Source organism: Rattus norvegicus, chromosome 1 (genome assembly GCF_021556685.1).
Source record: "Rattus norvegicus strain SHRSP/BbbUtx chromosome 1, alternate assembly SHRSP_T2T, whole genome shotgun sequence".
NCBI classification, from domain to species: Eukaryota; Metazoa; Chordata; class Mammalia; order Rodentia; family Muridae; genus Rattus; species Rattus norvegicus.
The window spans coordinates 164,809,261-164,830,146 of record NC_141534.1 but is presented as its reverse complement, the minus strand read 5'-3'; the positions used below and the strand labels follow the sequence as shown (position 1 = coordinate 164,830,146).

General features: G+C 41.7%; 1 protein-coding gene across 4 annotated transcripts in view; it reads right to left on the bottom strand.

Moving 5' to 3' along the window:
* The window catches only part of Gdpd4 (glycerophosphodiester phosphodiesterase domain containing 4), a 109,153-nt gene extending 88,620 nt beyond the window's left edge, over nt 1-20,533 (bottom strand). For 3 of the 4 annotated variants that reach the window (XM_087589436.1, XM_087589433.1, XM_087589435.1), the window contains exons 1-2: nt 20,445-20,518; nt 3,514-3,710 (exon numbers count right to left, since the gene is read on the bottom strand). In XM_087589436.1, coding sequence (XP_087445562.1) covers nt 3,514-3,696 — 183 coding nt within the window. In that variant the 5' untranslated portion in view covers nt 3,697-3,710; nt 20,445-20,518. 4 annotated transcript variants of the gene reach the window in all.
* Between the last annotated feature and the right edge of the window lie 353 nt (nt 20,534-20,886).

The following is a 20,886-nucleotide window of genomic DNA, read 5'->3' as shown; positions in this document are numbered from 1 at the left end:
GAATGGGTCCCCTGCTGGGCTGCAGAGAGAGGCCCGTGGGTACTGAGGCAGCAAACACTGCCTAGAGTGTAGACACAGCTGACTCCATCTTGACATAGTCCTCCACAGAACCTCAGTATACCTTAAAAATGCACGTTATCAAAGGTCTCTGCCTTGCTCAAACCCTCCCAGGACTCCCTATGCTGTTATACGGTCACCAGCCAAACAGTCTTCCACAGCCCGCATGGTTGTATAGGATCAGTACTTGCCCATCCCCTACCTCAGCTCTTCTCCACGGACTCCATTCCCAGAGACCAGCCACACTAGCTGCTTTGTTTCTATAACGCATCAAACTTCATCCTTCCTCAGGAGGAGCAAGATACTCGGCAGTTCTGCCTGGGGTGCGTTTGTCCTAACACAAGGCTGGCTTCGTCTCTCCATCTGGAGATGGATCAAAGGGCTTCCCTTGAGTTCGCTAACCACTCCCCTTCCCATTTTCTAATACTTTTTTCTATTTCATCTTCAAAGATCTTACTATTTGAGAGCATTTCTCATCTATTATTTATTGCATAACTTAGCCCACTAGAATGTAAGCTGCTGAAAGGCCGGAAAAGTCTCTTGGCTAGTATGGCATATCTGATATACTTAATAATATTCTGCTAGATAAACCTGTCTCTCTTCTTCTAATCACATAACTATTCTGGCTTGAAAATTTTCAAGAGTTCCTCTCTGTATATAGGTTAAAGCTTGAATTTTTTTTAGCCTAATGTAAAGATTTTAGAATTTCATATGAATTTTCTTTTCTGATCCTAATTATTATTTATTCCTTTAAATGTCCCTAAATTCAGCACTGGAAATCTAATTCTCCTTAGACACACTACTGTGCTTTTTGATCTGCAGATTTTTGGTTAGTTCTCCCTGCCCTCCACCCCAAACTCAGAATAATCTTCTATATATTTTTTTCTACGTGTAGCTTCCCAAAGCCAGTAACCCTGAGAGCACCACAGTGATAATAACCATCGAGTAGTAACAGTACAGCAAACCCAATTCAAAGGATATTCTAATGATACCTCTCCTACTCTCATAGCAACTCCGTGGTAGGCTTTGCTGTTAATTTCTCCCTAATTTGGTTTCTGAAGCACAGAGATGTTAATCTCTTAATTACCATCACTAATTTAGGGATGGTCAGAAACAGAGCCGTAAGTTGAATCTGGTGGTCTTTTCCTCTAAGTTATATTCCATCTGGAGAAAAACGGGACTTGAAAATCATCTAGGGACTTTACTTAATCCCCAGCTACAGAGAGAGTGGGGTATGTCTCATAACCAGTTCAAGTGACAATTACAACTAGAACCATGCACACTCCGAGGCTCCGAGCCAGTGTTTCTACCATTGTACTAGACTGCCACAAGGGCTGCTGTTTTCAACGCCGCCTCCCTTTATTCCTTGCTCTGTATCCTTTGTAGATCTCAGGTGATCGTATTCTTCCTTCCCGAGCAACTGTCTGTCAGATCCACCCATCTTTCTCCATGGCTGCCTTCACTAATCCACACCACCCACCTCCCCTTTGGCACACTGCCACTGTCTCCCTTTGAAAGCAGAGGCCTTCCTACAACCTTCTGACACAGCCTCCATACATACAAATAACCATTCCAAGTCATGGCTCAGGCCGTGTCCTCAGATTAAAATGTTGCAACTCTCTGGTGGTGGAGATCAAACCCAGGGCTCCATATCCACTACATACATGCTTGTCATTGAGTCACATCCCAGCCTCTTTAGGTATTCTTTATTTCCTATATGACCGGGGTAAGTTCTCAAAATTACACAATATCTGACCTGTTCACCTCTACAACTTCATTTGCCAGCACTTCTCTATTCATTTCTGCTCCACCTAAACCTACTAATCACATACTCCCTATGTGCTTAGACCCCCTATGTGCTTAGACCCCCTATGTGCTTAGACTCCCTATGTGCTTAGACTCCCTATGTGCTTAGATTCCCTATGTGCTTAGACTCCCTATGTGCTTAGATTCCCTATGTGCTTAGACTCCTCTGAGATAACTTCTCACACCATATTCAATTCTGAATCCCCTTTCACCTTCTAAATAGTACCCTGTGACCTCTCCCTTAATACATGCCTGTGTGTGATGCATACACTTGTTGCAATGCTAGAATGTGGATGTATTTTCCTTTTCCCACAGCAGAACACAAGTTCTTTGTAAATAGACCATGCCTGAAGCACATTTATAACTAGAATAGAAGCCAAGCATCTGGGCATGAAAAATAGAAGGAAGAGAAGAGCATTCTTCATCACTCCAGGGAAGGCCCCCATCTCCTATGCTTTCCTTTAACTACTCAAAGCAGACATAAGAAATGAGAGACCTAGGACTGGAGGCATAGCTCAGTGGTAACGTACTTGCCTAGCCTGTGCAAGGCCTTTAGACTCACAACCATCAAAATCCCAAAGATAGACAACTAGGCAGGTGAAGACATACATAGTTATAAAGTGCAATAACAAGGAAGAAGAGATCAAATTATTGAGAACAGTAGCCTTTAGTTGGACGATGCTTACAGTCATGTGAAGGTGCATGATTTGTCCCCCTTGTCACCTACATGTGCTCATCACTTGGTCTAATACACCACAGAGATCACAGAGGGCCCAGTACATGCTGCTTAGAGAGACAGAGAGGCTTCCTTAGGCTACGCTTCATGCTACCACTCAGTTTCACAGAGTTCTGTTAGTGAAAATCAAGCGCTTGCTTGGCCAGGAGCAAACCTTGTTTTCTACTGATTAGGTTTCCTATCTGCTCTCCCCCATCACCCCCCTCCCTGAACATAATTTTTCCCCTTGAAAACTGACAAAGAACAGAAAATTAAAGGTTGAGGGAGCTGCTGAGATGACTTAGAGGTTAAGGGTGTCTAATGACCTGAGTTCAATCCCTCGAACCTGCATGGTGAAGGGACAAAATCAACTCCTATAGTTGTCTTCTGATCACTACAAATGTGTTCCCTCAATAAATAAATGTAAAAAAATTAATAAAGACTCAGACAAGGACTGCTATTGATAAAATTTTTAAAATGAAAATGAAAGATATGGGCATTCTTGTAATCTCCTGTGAACATCTAGTGGCATCCAAGTCTTCTTCAAAATTCAATGAATAAATGTAAAAGTGAATGAGAGAATGGATGAGTAAATGAATTATATAAAAGAGACATCAAGAAAAAGGAAGGAAATAAAATTGAGGGGCTAGCCAGGTGGTCAGCAGCACAGCTCTTACCTGGCACACAAAACCATAGATCTGATCTCCAGAAAACAAAAGAAGCAATAAAGAAAAGAGAGGAAAGGGAAAAAGAAGGGAGGAAAAGAAGACCTCAAGTCCATTCTACTCTGGCTCTAGGCATTCACAATATTTTGATGGGAAAACTGGAGCTTATTGTACCCAGCCTTGGGACTTCCAATGAGTTCTGCAGTGGTTAGGGACCCACCCACACCCACACCTAAGTAAGTGTAGTCTAGCTTCTTTCCATCTCTGTACCCGGGAGCAGCAACAGGATCCAAGTTCTGGCTTTTCCCACTCTCCATATTGCCACTGGCAACTGTAGCAGCCAGTCAGGAGGGTGATGTAGCATTTGTAGTTGAAGAACTGCTCTATCCATAGACTGACATTCTCAATTGTGTTTCTTGACTTGCCAGTAGACTCAGCTTGGGTCTCTTCCATGATTCACCCTTTTGCTGGAAGGACAAATAAAATAATCAGAACCTAAGGTAGCTCCTGTTCATTTCCTCTAGCCTGCCATCCATGGACAATTCTACCAACGATAGATAGGTAAGAACGCACATTTACAACCAAGGACGAAATGTGGGATTCACAGCAGAGGAATTAAAGCTTCCTCCAAGCTGCCCAACTCACTCACTCACTCACTCACTCACTCACTCACTCACTCACTCACCGAATACCGTTTGTAGGCACTGCACCACGCCAGGTAGAGTTCTCTCACTTCTGAAGTGAGACCACAACTCTACCCTAGTCAACCAAAAGGTGCTAAAAGCACCAATCACACAGTATCTAACTGCAATGTTCTCTCAGGATGTTCAATGCATGGGTGACATATGAAAAATGCCATCTTCCTAATGTGCGAAACCCAACCTCCTGTCCCTTTCCCTTCTTACTCTCTGCCATAGCTGGAGTTACTGTGATTAAAAAAAACAAAAACAAAAACAAAAAAACACCATGGCCAAAAGCAACATGGAGAGGAAAGGACTCAGTTAGCTCACACTTCCGTAGAATAGTCCATCACCAAAAGCAGTGAAGACTGGAATGCAACGGACAGGAACCTGGAGGCAGGAGCTGATGCAGAGGCCATGGAGGGGTGCTCCTTACTGGCTTGTGTCTCATACCTTGCTCAGACTTCTTTCTTATAGAACCCGGGAACACCAGGCAACAGCTGGGTACTCTCCATCAATCACTAAGAAAATGCCCGACAGTATTGCCTATAGCAGGATCTATAGAGGTATTTTCTTAGTTGAGGTTCCCTTTTGTGACTTTAGCTTGGTGAGGTTGACATAAGCCTATCCAGTATACTCTCCATGCGGGATGGTCACAGTCAGCTTTAACTGTGCACCGTAGAATATTCAAACACAGTAACAGTTGAAAAGATAAAGTTTTGTTTCGTCTTGTTTTGTTTTTGAGACAGTGTTTCTCTGTGTAACCCTGGCTGTCTCTAAATCAAGCTCTCCTTTAACTCAGAGATCCACTTTCCTCTGTTGGTTATCTGCGCAGCTGAAAAAAAAATACACATTTCCTTTCCTTTTTGTCGACATCTAGAGATCATACAATGAGAATTCAGTGTAATCGCATGGTGCTGCGCACCTGTAACCAGCATCTACTCAGGCTGAGGAGGAAGGGGACTTTGAGGTTGATGCGGACTGAGTAACTGGGGCCTGTCTTTACCATGGATCTGAAGGGAAGGAGAGAGAGGGGGAGGGGCATGTGGCTTCCCAATGGCATTAAGAACTCAGTTGTCTTCCCCTTTGCTGTTCACCTTTCTCATCCAAGTTACGGCTAGCAGAAAATAGGAGAACAAAGGAGAGGACTCTGCCTTACTTTAAGGACGTTTACAGAAGCTAACCATGGCATTTCACTCACAGACATTTTCTTATTGGTAAGAAAAAGGGGGACAGGCAAGTGGTAAGTGAACAGATACTCAATTTTGTCAGTGTATCATGAGATGATCTTGGGTTGGTAACATGGCTCACCATGTTCTGCAATGTTCTCTTGAAATAACCCAAGATGTTAAATGCATGGGTTACATATGAAAAATGCCATCCTCTACCAAGCCTTAAAACCTGAGTTCAATCCCCCGGTAGCCACGTGGTGGGAGGAAAGGCCAACTCCCATATGTTTTCATGTGACCTGCCACTTTTGTGCTGTAGAACATGTATACACACACAATCCAAACAAAATGAAAGAAAAAAGCTTAAAGAATGTTATTTTCATACCAAGGGACTTTCAAAGAACCTATAAATTCAGCCAGTGTGTGAGTGTGTGTGTGTGTGTGTGTGTGTGTGTGTGACAGAGAGAGAGAGAGAGAGAGAGAGAGAGAGAGAGAGAGAGAAGTATTTAAAAACAAACAAGAAAACTCATGAAGAAGACAACAAAAATAAGTGGTAATGATAGAAATAATTATAAAGCCATAAAGGAGCAAATGCTACAGTCTTTACTACTAGAGACTTTCAGCCATGCTCCATTTTGTTTCTTATGAACATCATCTGCGTCTTCACTGAAGAATCTCCGTCTACTGGGGCTGGCAATGTGTCTCAGCAATTAAGACTGCTGCTGTAGGGGGCTGGGGATTTAGCTCAGTGGTAGAGCGCTTACCTAGGAAGCACAAGGCCCTGGGTTCGGTCCCCAGCTCCGAAAAAAAGAACCAAAAAAAAAAAAAAAGAGACTGCTGCTGCTATTCCAGATCGAAGTTCAGTTCCCAGAACCCACACGGGTGCTCACGACCATCCATAACTACATCTTCAGGAGATCTGACATCCTCTTCTCAGGAAATTCATGCACACACATGCATGCATTCTCTCTCTCTCTCTCTCTCTCTCTCTCTCTCTCTCTCTCTCTCACACACACACACACACACACACACACACACACACACACACACACACAAATAAAATTTAAAATATAGAAGAAAACAGACAGACAAAGTCCCTAGTCTCAACTCCTACTTTGACCAAAATGGAGTAGCAAAAATTGTGGGACACTTATGGACACTTGATCCCTGACGAAGAAGCCAAAAGTATACAATGAAAAAAGAAAGCATCTTTGATAAATGGTGCTGGTCTAACTGGATGTCTGTATTATAAAAATGGAAAAACATCCATATTTGTCACCTTATACAAAGTTCAAGTCCAAGCTGATCAAGTACCTCAACATAAAACCAGAGACACTGGTTCTAATAGAAGAAAAAGTGGAAAAGAGTCTTGAACTCATTGACACAGGGGAAATTTCCTAAACAGAAGTCCAATGGCTCATGCTCTAAGATCAAAAATTGATAAATGGGACCTCATGAAACTGGAAAGTTTCTATAAGGCAAAGGACATAGTCAATAGGACAAACCGGCAACCTACAGACTGGGGAAAAAACTTCACTAACCCCACATCTGAGGGCTAATATCCAAAATATATAAAGAACTCAAGAAACTAACCTCAAAAAAAACCAAACCCATTCAAAAAATGGAATATAGAGCTAAACAGACAATCCAGAACAGAAGAATCACAAATGTTCGAAGTCCTGAGTCATCAGGGAAATGAAATCAAAACAACCCTGAGATTCTACCTCACACCAATCAGAATGGCTAAGATCAAAAACTCAGGAGACAGCAGATACTGGGGAGGATGTGGAGAAAGAGGAACTCTCCTCCTTTGCTGGTGGGACTGAAAACTGGCACAACCACTGTGGAAATCAATCTGGAGGTTCCTCAGAAAATTGGAAATAGATCTACCTGAAGAGCCAGCTATACCTCTCATTCTTTGGCAAATACAAAAAGAAGCCCTGCCATGCCACAGAGCCACATGCTCCACTGTGTTCATAGCAGCCTTATCTGTGATAGCCAGAATCTGGAAACAACCCAGATGTCCCACAACAGAAAAATGGATACAGAAAATGTGGTTCATTTACATAATGGAATACTACTCAGCTATTAAGAACGAGGAACTCATGAGTTTTGCAGGTCAGAGAAACTCATAGAAAATATCATCCTGAGTGAGGTAACTCAGACCCAAAAGAACATACATGGTATGTACTCACTAATAAGTGGATATTAGCCAAAAAAAGGTACAGAATACCCAGGATACAGTCCACAGAAATCAAGAAGGTTGACAAGCAGAAGGGCCCAAGTGAGGATGCCTCAATCCCACCTGGGAGGGAGAAAAAAATCACAGGAGGCAGAGGGAGGGAGGGTCCTAGGTGGGAGAGGTGAGTGTGAGGGGGAAAAGGGAGAACATTATCAGGTATGGGGGAGTGGGGAGACAGAAGAAAAGCCCTAAAGACCAGCAGGATGAATGGGAATATGCAACCTCAGGGTGTGGGAGATGGGGGGAACCCTCTAGAAAGTTCCAGAGATCTGGGAGGTGAGAGAGTCTCAGGACTTAAAAGGAGAGACCTTAGATGAAATGCCTAACAGTGGGGAGAAGGAACTTGTAGAGTCCACCTCCTGTAGAAAGACTGGGCATCAAGTGGAGGGATGAGGTTGCCATCCCGCAGTCAAAGACTCTGACCCAGAATTGTTACTGTCTAAAAGAGCTGCAGGGACAAAAATGGAGAAGAGACTGAGGGAAAGGAGATCTAGTGACAGGCCCAATTGAGATCCATCTCAAGGAAGGCTCTGAGTCCTGACACTATTATTGATGCTATGATGTGCTTACAGACAGGAGCCTAGCATGGCAGTCCTATGAGAGGTCAAATAAGCAGCTGACTGAGACAGAAGCAGATACTTACACCCAAACATTGGACTGAAGATGGGGACCCCTATGGTTGAATTAGGCTGGAAGAAGCTGAGGAGGGTGACCCCATAGAAAGATGAGCAGTCTCAACTAACCTGGACCCCTGAGATCTCTCAGACACTGAGCCACCAACCGGGCAGCATACACCAGCTGATATGAGGCCCCTGACACATATACAGCAGAGGTCTGCCTGGTCTGGCCTCAGTGAGAAAAGATGTGCCTAGCCCTTGTGAGACTAGAGGCTCCAGGGAGTGGGGAGCCCTGGCAGGTAGAGGCAGGGACATCCTCTTGGAGATAGAGGGAGGGAACTGGGGGGGGGGTACCTGGAGGAAGGGGATGGTTGAAGTGTTAAGAAAAAAAGTAATTGAAAAAGGATCCCCAAGAGAGGAAAAATGAATAAGTAAGCATTATTAATGACTATTTTATAATATCTATAGAATATGAGGTCAAAGATCCAATAAAGAGAATATAGGTAGAGGCGGGAAGCCTCCACAAATTAAGCAAGCATAAAGAATTAGGGAGGGGCTGGAGAGATGGCTCAGTGGTTAAGAGCACTGACTGCTCTTCCAGAGGTCCTGAGTTCAATTCCCAGCAACCACATGGTGGCTCACCTATAAAAAAAAGAATTAGGGAGAAGCAAGTATTAAGCTCCTGAATCTACAGTTGAATACTGAAAGACTATGCATGGTTAAAAGCACCCAACCAACCACCTGATCCTAGACGAGTGAGCGAGTAAGCCCCAAAGCCCAACCAAAGAAATAAGGAAAAACAAAACCAGTGCAACTCCTCCAAAACTGAACAATTCACAGATTAGTGGCTTCCAATAAGATTGGATAAGATGAATGCTAGATAACTCAAAAGAATGACTGTAAGCATATTCAAAGAAACCAAAGAAGACACAAATTTCTGGATGAATTCCTAGAGAATGTGAACAAGTGAGTGAAATAAGAAATGTAATATAGGATATCGTCTTAGTCAGGGTTTTACTGCCGTGAACAGACACCATGACCAAGGCAACTCTTATAAGGACAGCATTTAATTGGGGCTGGCTTACAGGTTTAGACGTTCAGTCCAGTATCATAAAGGTGGGAGCATGGCTGCATCCAGGCAGGCCTGGTACAAGAGGAGCTGAGAGTTCCACATCTTCATCTGAGGGTTGCTAACACAATACTGGCTTCCAGGAAACTAGGACAAAGCCCACACCCACAGTGACCCACCTACTCCAACAGGGCCACACCTACTCTAATAGGACCACACCTTTTCATATTGCCAGTCCCTGGGCTGAGCATATACAAACCATCTCAGATATGAAGGTGGAATCCAACAAAGATATAGAAATATTGAAGAAAGTCAAACTGAGAGAATGGAAATAAGAAACTCAATATTTGAATAGAAGTGCCATACGGGTCTGAGGAGATGACTTGGTGAGGGAGAGCAGCTGCTCTGCAAGCATGACTTGAGGAGCTGAGCTTGAGTCCTATGTAAAAAGCTGGGCATGGCTATGTGTGCTTCTAAGTACAGCATTGATGGATCCTACCAAAAATTAAATAAACCAAAAAGTGAGGTCAGATTCAGTGAGAGATCCATCTTAAAGCAGTAAATTAGAAAATAGAGAAGATATCTGGTGTTTTGCTCTGGTCTCTGTGTGTGCACAGATGCACACCCTACATTCATATGCATGCAATGCACATACACTCCATGGAGAAACCTCACCAAGGTGAGGAAAGGTGAAGGGGAAAGCAGAATATCAGAACTTGAAGACAATGAGAGCAATTGGTCAAAGATAATTTAAAAAAAAAAGCAAACCTACAAACAGAACATTCAATATATATGGAACACTATGAAAAGACCAAATCTATGATTCATGGACATAGAAGAAGGAAACCTTCATGCTAAAAGCAGAGGAAGAATTCTCATCAAAATTGCAGCAGAAAATATCCCAAATCTAAGAGAAAAGACGCCCATCTGGGTACAAGAATTAGCGACACCAAAGAGACAAGACCAGAGAAGAACCTCTTCACATCATAGTTATAATAATAAATAGAACAAAGATAGCAGATTGTAAGCTGCAACAGACACCAAACTACATATAAAAGTGTACTCATCACAATAACAGCAAACTTATCAACAATGACTTCCCAAGTTAGGAGGGCTTGGAAGGATGTATTTCAAGTTCTAAACAACAACTGCCAATTCAGACCTCTATACCCAGCCACACTGTAATATCTGAAAGGGGGAAAAATTCCATGATAAAAAATAGGCTAAGGTAATTCATAACCATTAAGCCATCTACAAAAGATATTTGATGGAATCCTTCAAAGAAAAGGTAAAGCACACCCACAAGGATACAGGAAATAACATTAGTACAGTTAGACAAGTGAGGAACAGGAAAAACATCAAACACTACAAGATCAATGACATAACAGAGATTAACATACACATTTCAACAGTAACTCTTGAATGTTAATGGTCTCAATTTCTCACTCAAAAGATAGACTAACAAGTTGGATTTACAAACAGGATCCATCTATTTGTTGGTTGTAAGGAACACACCTCACCATCAAAGGCAGATAAAACCTTGGGGAAAGAATGGAACCACACGCTCTTAGGAAACAGGCAACTGCCACTATCCTAATATTTGACAAAACAGATTTCAAACCAAGACTAATCATCAGAAATTAGTCTTCACTTCATAATTATTAGGAGAACAGTCCATTAAGAGAGCACTACAATTCTAAACAGTCCCCAATCATAGCTACACTCAATCTTAGAAAATAAATATTACTAGATTTAAAGACATTAATCTCAAGCACAGTAATAGAGGGTGATGTTAATAGACTATCCTCACCGATGGAGGTAATGTTGACAAAAAGAAGTATAGAAACATCTGCGTGTTCAATAAAATCAATAAAATGGGCCTAACTTTCCACCTAAACTGCAGAGCATCCCATTCAAACATGCTCTTCTCAGCAGCCCACGGGATATTCTCCAAACTAGATAACAGATACAAGTCAAAACACAACAACTATAAGGAAATTGAGACAATTTCTTATAGCCTACGTAATAAAGAATTTTGTGGAACAAAACTAGAGATCAATAAAAAGAGAAACTTCATAGAGACTGACAAACATACTATTGAGTAATAAATCGGTCATTGAAAAAAATCAAGATAGAAAATGTAAAAGTCCTAGAATTGTATGAAGACAAAAGCACAACATACCAAAACCTGGGTCACAATGCAAGCAGTCCTAAAAGGGAAGTTTGCAGTGAAAGGTGCCTAATTAAAAGTCCAGAGATCTCCAGTAAGTAATGGCCGCACCATAGGTAGGGCCTGAACAAACAAAAACAAGTCAAACTCAAAGTTAATAGATGGAAAGATGTAATTATGATCAGGTAGAAATTAATAAAAAGGAAAAATTAAATACACAAAATTAATAAAAGAATGAGTTGTTCTTAAAGCAAGACTGACAAACCCTTAGCCAAACTAAAAGGAAAACTCCATTTAGTACAATTAAGATAAAACTGGAGACTTCATAACAGATATCAAAATAATTCAGAAAATCATTATGTAGATATCTTTAAAACTTATAGTCCAGGTTCGAGAGATGGCTCAGCAGTTAAGAGCATTGACTACTCTTCCAGAGGTCCTGAGTTCAATTCCCAGCAACCACATGGTGGCTCACAACCATCTGTAATGGGATCCAATTCCTTCTTCTGGTGTGTCTGAAGATAGATAGCAACAGTATATATATATATATATATATATATATATATGTGTGTGTGTGTGTGTGTGTGTGTGTGTGTGTGTGTGTGTGTGTGTGTGTGTAATCTTTAAGGAAAAGAAAAAGAAAAAAGAAAAAACTTACAGTCCATTAAATGTGAAAATCTAGAAGAAACAAATCAATTTCCCAACATATATGACGTACCAAAATTAAACCACAATATAAACAATTTAAGTCTCTATAAAAAGCAACAAAATTAAAGAAGCAATAAAAAGAAATTCTCCCAATGGAAAAAAATTCCATACCCAGATGGATTCATTGCTGAAATCTACCAGGCCTATAAGGAAGAACTAACACCAGCGACTTGCAGACTATTCACAAAAGATAACAAAAGGATCCCTTCCTAACTGATTTTCAAGTATACAATATGAAAAGAAAATTATTGGGGTTGGGGATTTAGCTCACTGGTAGAGTGCTTGCCTTGCAAGCACAAGGCCCTGGGTTCAGTCCTCAGCTCCAGAAAAAAAAAGAAAAGAAAACAAAGAAAAGAAAATTTTTGATCAATCTCCCTCATGATGAAAAATGAAAAGAAAATCTTAACAAATTACCTACAACCTGACTTTCAAGAATACATCAGATATCTCATTAACTATGATGAACTATGGCTTCATTACAGGATGGAGTAATAATAGTTCAGCTTGCACAAATCAGCACACAAATGGACCCAAGAACTGAAATCACATGATCATCACTAGAGATGAAGAAATGGCCTTTGACAAAGCCTAATGTTCCTTCATGACAAAAATCTCAGAGAGTCTATGAACAAGGGGAATGCATCTCAGCATAGGAAAGGCTTTATATAACAAACCCACAGCCCACATAATAGAAAACCGAGGGACACCTCAGAGCATTTCCACCCAGATCAGGAATAAAACTAGAAAGAACAAAAAGGATACCAGTAGGGAAAAGTTACAATATCCTTATTTTCAGATGATGATTTTATACACAGAGACTATCAGGACTCTGCTTAAAAACTCTTAAAGATGATAAACACTTTCAACGAAGTGGTGGGATACAAACTTAAATAAAAAGCTGTATCCTTCCTACAAAACATTCTGAGGAAAGGAAACAGCTCTATTCCTAACGCCCTAGAAAATGCCTTAGAATGAACTAACTAACCAAGGAAGTGAAAGACCGCAACAATGAAAGCTTTAAACCCTAAACAAGGAACTGGAGGAGGACACTAGAAGACGGAAAGACTTCCCATGTTCATAGATTGGGACAATTAATGTGAAAAATCGTCGTTCTTCCATAAGCAACCTGCATATTCAGTGACACCCTTCCCTCAAATGTCCACCACCATTATTCACAGAGACTGAGACAACAATCTTAAGATTCATATGCAAGCACAAATGACCCCAGATAGAAAAAACAATCTTGAGGAAAAAGACTACTTCTGTTTTGTCTTACTGTTCTAGTCAAGAACTCTGCTGAGTAAAAGTGGAGAGAGTGGAGACCCTTGTCTCAGGGTAATCTGTCTGATTTCAAGTTATACTACAGGCCAGCCATTGTAATTAAAAACAGCACAGCACTAACACAAAGACAGTCAGATTGATCGATGGCTAGAACGGAGGGTCCAGAGGGAAGCCCGCACAGCTAGTTTTTGACAAAGATGCTAGAAGTGTGCATTGGAAGAAAAGAGTCTTTTCAACAAATTGTGATGGGAAAACTGGATATCTACCTGTACAAGGATGGAGCTAAGCAATTTTCTCTCACTCTGCAGAAAAATAACTCAAAATAGATCAAAGCCTTTAATGTAAGACCCCAAAACCCTGAAACTTCTAAGAGGGAGAAGCAGGAAAACCACGTCAAGATATAGACATAGGTAAGGCTTTCTGAATGGAAGTAGTACTAAGGAAATAAGGCCAACAACCAACAAATGAGACATCAAGAAATTAAATAGTTCTGTACAGGAAAAGAAATAGTTAACTGAATGAAGAGACGGCCTATAGAATGGGACAAAATCCTTGCCTGCTCTGATTAGCAAAGAAACCATACTTGGAATTTACAAAAAAAAAAAAAAAAAGGAAAATAAAAAAACAAGGAAACATCCTAATTTAAAGATGGGGGAGGGGCTTTGTAACTAACTAGAGTTCTCAAAAGATGTTCAAAGGCCCAATAATTATTTTTAAAAATGCTCCATATCTTTATCCACCAAGGAAATGCAAATAGGAAGTCTTTTGAAATTCCATCTCACTCTGGTTATAATGGCTATGATCAAGAAATCAAATGGCAGCAATGTTCTTGAAGATGTTGAGAAAGGGGAGCTTTATTCATTGTTTGGCAGAGTACAGACTGCTGCAGTCACTATGGGAATCAGTTAGCACTTTCTTAAAAACATAAAAAGGAACTTTCCATATGAGCCAGCTCTATTACTCCTGGGCACACAGCCAAAGGAGTCTATAGATCCTACCGCAGGGATGCATTCATGCTTACTGCTGGTCTATTCACAGTAGCAAAGTTCTAGAATCGACCTAGATGCCTATTAACTGATGAATGGATAATGGAAATGTGGTCCATTTAAACAGATCCACAGCCATTAATAAGACAAACGCAGTAATCAAGTATCTCTCTGGCAAGGAGAAGCTCAGGCCTAGGAGGCTTCATGGCCAGATCCTACCAAACCATTAAAGAAGAGCTGACACCAAGGCTTCTCGGCCTGTTCCGTACAACGGAAGGGAAGGAAAATCAAATATGATCTTAATTTATCCTAAGTTCTATAGATTTAACACAATCCCAACTCCCAACAGGACCTCTGTGGGCTTTTGGTAGAAAGCAATATACTGCTGTAAGATTCATGCAGAAAGTCAAAGGAAATAGAAAGTCAAACAATAGTTCGAGGACTCAAACTACGCTGAGACTTAGATAAAGTAACTGAGAACAGAACTAGGGAAAAGGAAAACATGGATCAGTATTACCAAGATAATTCACTGGAGAAGGGATAGTTAGCTCTTTTTGCTCAGTTGGGAGGGTGGGTGGGTGGATGGCTTTGTATCTGTGGTGTTGCTTGTTTGTTTATCTTTTTTCAGTTAGAACTCATATAGACCAAGGGGGGGCTTCAAACTCGCTATGTAGTCAAGGCTGGTACTGGATGCATCTGCATAATCTGGGTACCTTCCACCTCAAGATTAATCATATTTACCAAGTGCTTCCACTCCGGACTTACAGGTCCTGAGGGTTAGGACCATTTAGACCACTATAGTTAATTTCTACACTACTCAGTTTTCCCTCTCGAAGCTTGAACTAACAGGTCCGTAGAACTACAAAGGTGATCTTGTTTCATACTTTCACTCCCTAGCCAGTTCTCCAATTGCAGTCCTTAGCCAAGCACTACAATAGCCTCTGAAATATTGCTCTATACACACACACACACACACACACACACACACTTGCCCTCCCAAACATACTCTCTATTCCAAAGTAATCTTACTTCTTTGCTTTGTTTTTAAAAATATAAATTTTGATATTATAATTACATTTCTCCCTTCCTTTCTTCTCTCCAAACCCTCCTATTTACCTCTCTCTACCTCTTCCAAAATAGCCTCCTTTTCATTGTTATTACATACATACATACATACACACACACACACACACACACACACACACACACACACACACATTCCTAAATATAACCTGCTCAGTCCATACAGTTTATTTGTATGTGTGTTTTCAGGGCTGAGCATTTCACAATGGACAACTAATTGGTGCGCTCTTCCAAGACAAGGTCTTGCTATGAAGCCCAGGTTGGCCCAAACTCTCAATCTTCTTGTCTCAGAATTCTGAGTCACTAAGGTTGTAGGCATGAGCTACCAGGCCCAATAAAAATAATATGTTTTGAATATGTAAAGTTTATTGTATCTAGTTATGCTTTAATGAACATTTTTAAAAATATTTATTTATTAATATGCATTAGTGTTTTATGTGCATGTATGACTGTGAAGGCGCCAGATCCCCTGGAACTGGAGTTACAGACAGTTGTGGGCTGACATGGGAGTACTGGGAATTGAAATCAGGACCTCTGGAAGAGCAGCCAGTGCTCTTAACATTGAGCCATCTCTCCAGCCCTAAATAAAGCCTTTTTAAAGAACTAATAAAGAACTCAAGAAACTAACCACACAAAAAAACAAACAACCCAATCAAAAAATGGGGTATAGAACTAAATCGAGAATTCACAGTAGAGGAATCACAAATGGCTGAGAAGCACCTAAAGAAATGTTCAAAGTCCTTAGTGATCAGAGAAATGCAAATCAAAGCGACCCTGAGATCCCACCTTACACCAGTCAGAATGGCTAAGATCAAAGCCTCAGGTGACAATACTTATTGGCGAGGGTGCGGCGAAGGAGGAACACTCCTGCATTGCTGGTGGGATTACAAACTGGCACAACCACTCTGGAAATCAATCTGGAGGTTCCTCAGAACATTGGAAATAGACCTACCTAAAGATCCAGAAATACCACTCTTGGGAATATACCCACAAGATGCCCCACCATGCCACAGGGGCACGTGATCCACTATGTTCACAGTGGCCTTATTTTGCGATAGCCAGAAGCTAGAAACAACCCAGATGTCCCACAACAGAAGAATGGATACAGAAAAATGTGGTTCATTTACACAATAAAATACTCAGCTATTAAGAACGAGGATATCCTGAGTTTTGCAGGCAAATGGATGGAACTAGAAAACATTATCTTGAGTGAGATAACTTAGACCCAAAAGTCCACAGTATGTTCTCACTAATAAGTGGATATTAGCAAAAGAACAAACAAAAAAGTACAGAATACCCAAGATACAGTCCACAGAACTCAAAAAGATCAACAAGCAGAAGGGCCCAAGTGAAGACACCTCGGTCCCACTTGGGAGGGAGAAGAAAGCAACCACAAGTAGGGAGGTAGGGAGGGCCAGGGTAGGGAAAGGGGATGGGGGAGCGGGGAGAGGAGAACTTGATCTGATATTGGATAGAGGAAAAGGATTGAAGCCCTGAGGGCCAGCAGAAAGAATGGAAACAGGCCACCTCAGGAGGACGGAGGAGGGAAGACTCTCTAGAATGTACCAGAGACCTGGGAAGTGAGAGACTCTCAGGACTCAGGGCGAGGGGTGGGGGGGGTGGGGGTGAGGGAGGCACTAGATGAAAGGCCGTATAGTGGGGAGAGGGAACTTGTTGAGCCCACCTCCAGCAGAAAGACAGGGCATCAAGTGAGGGATGGGGTTGCCATATAACAGTCAAAACTCTGACCCATAATTATTCCTCTCTTAAAGAAATGCAGGGATGGAAATGGAGAAGAGCCTGAAGAACAGAAGTTCCAGTGACAGGCCCAAAGTGGGATCCACCTCAAGGGGAGGCCCCAAGACCTGACACTATTGCTGAGGCTATGGGGCGTTCACAAAAAGGGGGCTATCATGTCTGCCCTTCAAAAGACCCAACAAGCAGCTGAAAGAATCAGATGCAGATATGTGCACACAACCAATGAAGCTGCTGACCCCTCTGTTGAATTAGGGAAAAGCTGGAGGAAGTTGAGGAGAAGGGTGACCCTGTAGGAGGACCAGTAGTCTCAATTAACCTGGACTCCAAGATCTCTTAGACACTGGATCACCAACCAGGCAGCATACACCAGCTGAGGTGAGGCCTCCAACACATACACAGAAGAGGACTGACAGGTGTGGGTTCAGTCAGAGAAGATGCACCTAACCCTCAAGAGACTGGAGGCCCCAGGGAGTTTAGAGGTCTGGTGGGGTGGGGATATCCTCATGGAGACGGGGGCGGGGGCAGTAGTGTAGGGGGGATAAGGGAAACCCTCAGGGGGTGGACCGGGAGGGGAATAAAGTCTGGAGTGTAAAAATAAATAAATAATTTTTTAAAAAGCTAATAAAGAAAGTAGGATCCCAGCACGATAGCATCCAAGTTTAATACAGGTACTCAGAAGGCAGATGGCAGAGGCAAGTGAATCTCTGTGTTTAGAGCCAGCCTGGTCTAGGTAGCAAGTTCCAAGCTAGGCAGGGCTTCATGAAGAGACACTGTCTCAAAGCAAACAACAAAGAAACTGGAATTGAAAAAAAAAAAAAAGCAACAATCCTAATAAAAGGAAAGCCAGATTACAGTGAAGAGCATAGACAAGGGGAACAAAGAGAATGTAGTCTGCCCTACAAAATGACCAGCCTTCCTGAGCAGTAGCCAGATTTAACTCTTCAAAGGTCAGTACTACTTTAAATGTAAATGCAGTAAATTCTTCAGCTTAAAAACAGGCAAAATGTGTTTAAGTGAAAAATAGGCAGCCAAACACGCCTGTTTCATTTGTTGAGACTGAAACCAAGAGAGAGAAAAAGGGTCTGGGGAGGTAATTCAGGGGCCGAGCACTCGTTCAGCATGGACGGGGCCAAAGGTTCAACTTATGTAACTCCCCCTCCCCCCCCACACACACACAAATAAAAATAAGTCTTTAAAAGACGTTAACTCAATGGGTGAAAAGGTAGGGGCAAATGATAAAATCAGTATACTCTACTAAAAGACCAGCAAAGTAAATATGAAACCAAATAAATAAATAAAGAAAGAAAGAAAGAAAGAAAGAAGGAGAGAAGGAAAGAAAGAAAGAAAGAAAGAAAGAAAGAAAGAAAGAAAGGAAGAAAGAAAGGAAGAAAGAAAGCAAGCAAGCATTAGTGGAGATTAAAAGGAGCACAATGATGAAAAATAATTTTAAAATGTTTTAAGTTTACATGTATTTAATCACATAGTCTCCAAAAGAGAAATAAACTCATCTACACTTACATTGGGCAGGAGGCTTAATGTGCCTAAGATAACAGAATAAACAGACAAAACTATATGTGGGCCAATGAGATGGCTCAGTGGGTGAAAGGTCTTGCCTTGTAAGCCCGAGGACCTGAGTTCAATCCCCGGCACCCACGGTGGGATGAGAGGACTCAGGAAAGTTGTCTTCCGACCTCCACATATGAGCCATAGCGCATGCACTCGTGTTATTGCACCATCACAGGTACACGCATACACACAGAAGGGATCATTTCTTAAACCTTGTGTAGAGATGATTACAACAAACTAGTCCTAACATTTATAGAACACCAAGTCCAGCTAAAAACATAGTTCATGAGAAGATTTGTTTTTAACAATTTCAGTGATCACATGTAAAGTGACTTACAGGGGGACATAGCTCAGTAACTCGGTACTTACATAACGTTGGTTGAAGTCCTGGGGTCAAACCCCCAGGACAGAAAACAACAGTGACCGGCTTTAAACCCCTTTAAACCCTGATGTCTTAAGAATGTATTTTTTTAACCATGTGATCAATTATCCTGAGAAAGTATAAATACCAAGAACAACAATAAAAAAGGCAGTTTACCCCTTCTCTGCTTAAAAAAAAAAAAAAAAGAATGTATTTTTTTCCAGAAGCCAAATTTATTATATTTTGCAGCAATAACAAAATGCAAATACTCCATGCTAACACAGATGATATAAGACAACCCAGGGTGGGGAGTCAGTGAGGACAGAGGCCACAGGTGAAGGCTAAGCCTTTCCATGGGTCAAATGGTTGTTCTGTCCCCTCAGTGAGCACTGCACAGGCCGTGCATGGCTACAAGCCATCTGTACGGTCTTCTCCTTTCCCTTTTCTGCACAGCTCCCTCTACTTCTTGCTACTTGTTTCCACCGTATAAAATAAAATTATTTCCAAACGGCCTGTGGCCCCAGATGGCTCTTTCAGAAATATAAATAAATAAATAAATAAATAAATAAATAAATAAATAAATAAATAAATAAATAAAAAGAAATCTTCCTTAACACGAAATAATCACAATGGAAACAAGAGAGTGGATTGGTTTGAGATCACTGTGTGTGTGTGTGTGTGTGTGTGTGTGTGTGTGTGTGTGTGTGTGTGTGTGTGTATGTCTTGATGTCTCTGGTTGTAAGTACTGGAAAAGCTAATGGCAGATGTGAAGAAAAGGCTCTGTGACAGGAGGAGGCTAAACTGAATACTGAATAAAACCCAGCTTTTGACTCAGGATCATTACGGCCAGCATTTCAAGGTACCCACGAATCCTTTGTTTGGGTTTATGCACTAGCCGGGGTAGCTGAATTCACACTCAACTCTAACATTTATGGGGGAGGGGATCGATTAAGTTATTCCCACCCCAGGCCTCTTCACTCACTACAACAGTCTGAAGAAAGCTCCACTTAGACTTCTCACAGGTACTTCAAAATAAATGGGTAAAACTGAACCACGATTTCATCCTCCCAAATCTATTCCTCCCGAAGTCGGTCCATTCTCAATCTAAAAGACGCCACCATTCACTAGCTAGACTGAGCGGAAATTCAGACAGTGACTCTAGGGACTTAGAGTAGACATTTTTCTTGCCACAAAAACTAGATAAACGAAGTGTTGACAGGCAGCATAGAACTGTGATCCTCGGAGGTGGAAACAAGCCTTCAGGGACTTCAGGGTGACAGCCTTGGGGGCCTGCTTGGCCATCCCTGGATTGCAGAGCTTTGCTCCTGTCCCTTGACAGCTGTGGAGAGGAAACCCCTTTTTCCTTAGAGCTGTGGAAACTTGGCTGGTCGGCTCACCTCCAGTGATGAGCAACCCCCGCCCCGCAGGCTGAGCTACGGGCTGTAAACCTAAGGAAACTTCCTTGTTTGGGTGATGTCTGGGAGTTCCGAAGAGATGGGAACACTACTTACGGTGATTTTTTACAGTCGCCAACGCAAATCTGAATTTCACACCTGTGAAGACAAGCGTTTCTCAAGATGGAGGACAGGCACGAGGGAGCCCCTGAACTGAGCACATGCACGGGGGCGTGGCCACTCGTCGTGGGGCACGGCCATGGTTGCATAGGGCTGCAGCCTGGGAAGACTCTGTGAAACCAGGCCCCCAGTCTTAGGACCAAGTATTGTGGTAAATTGTTGTTGCTGTTGTTGTTGATGCCTGGGATTAGAACTCATGTTCTCAGAGCGACATGTTTTAATTGTGCCCTCCAAGGTAAACAAACGCTGTCTGATTTGTTATGGTTAATATAAAAAAAAAAGCGTAGCTGTTATTGCTTGCATAATTCATGGTAGCTATTTTTGTAGTGAAATTATTCAGATCACCATTTAAGTCTCTTCTCATTCCCTTAAAGGAAAA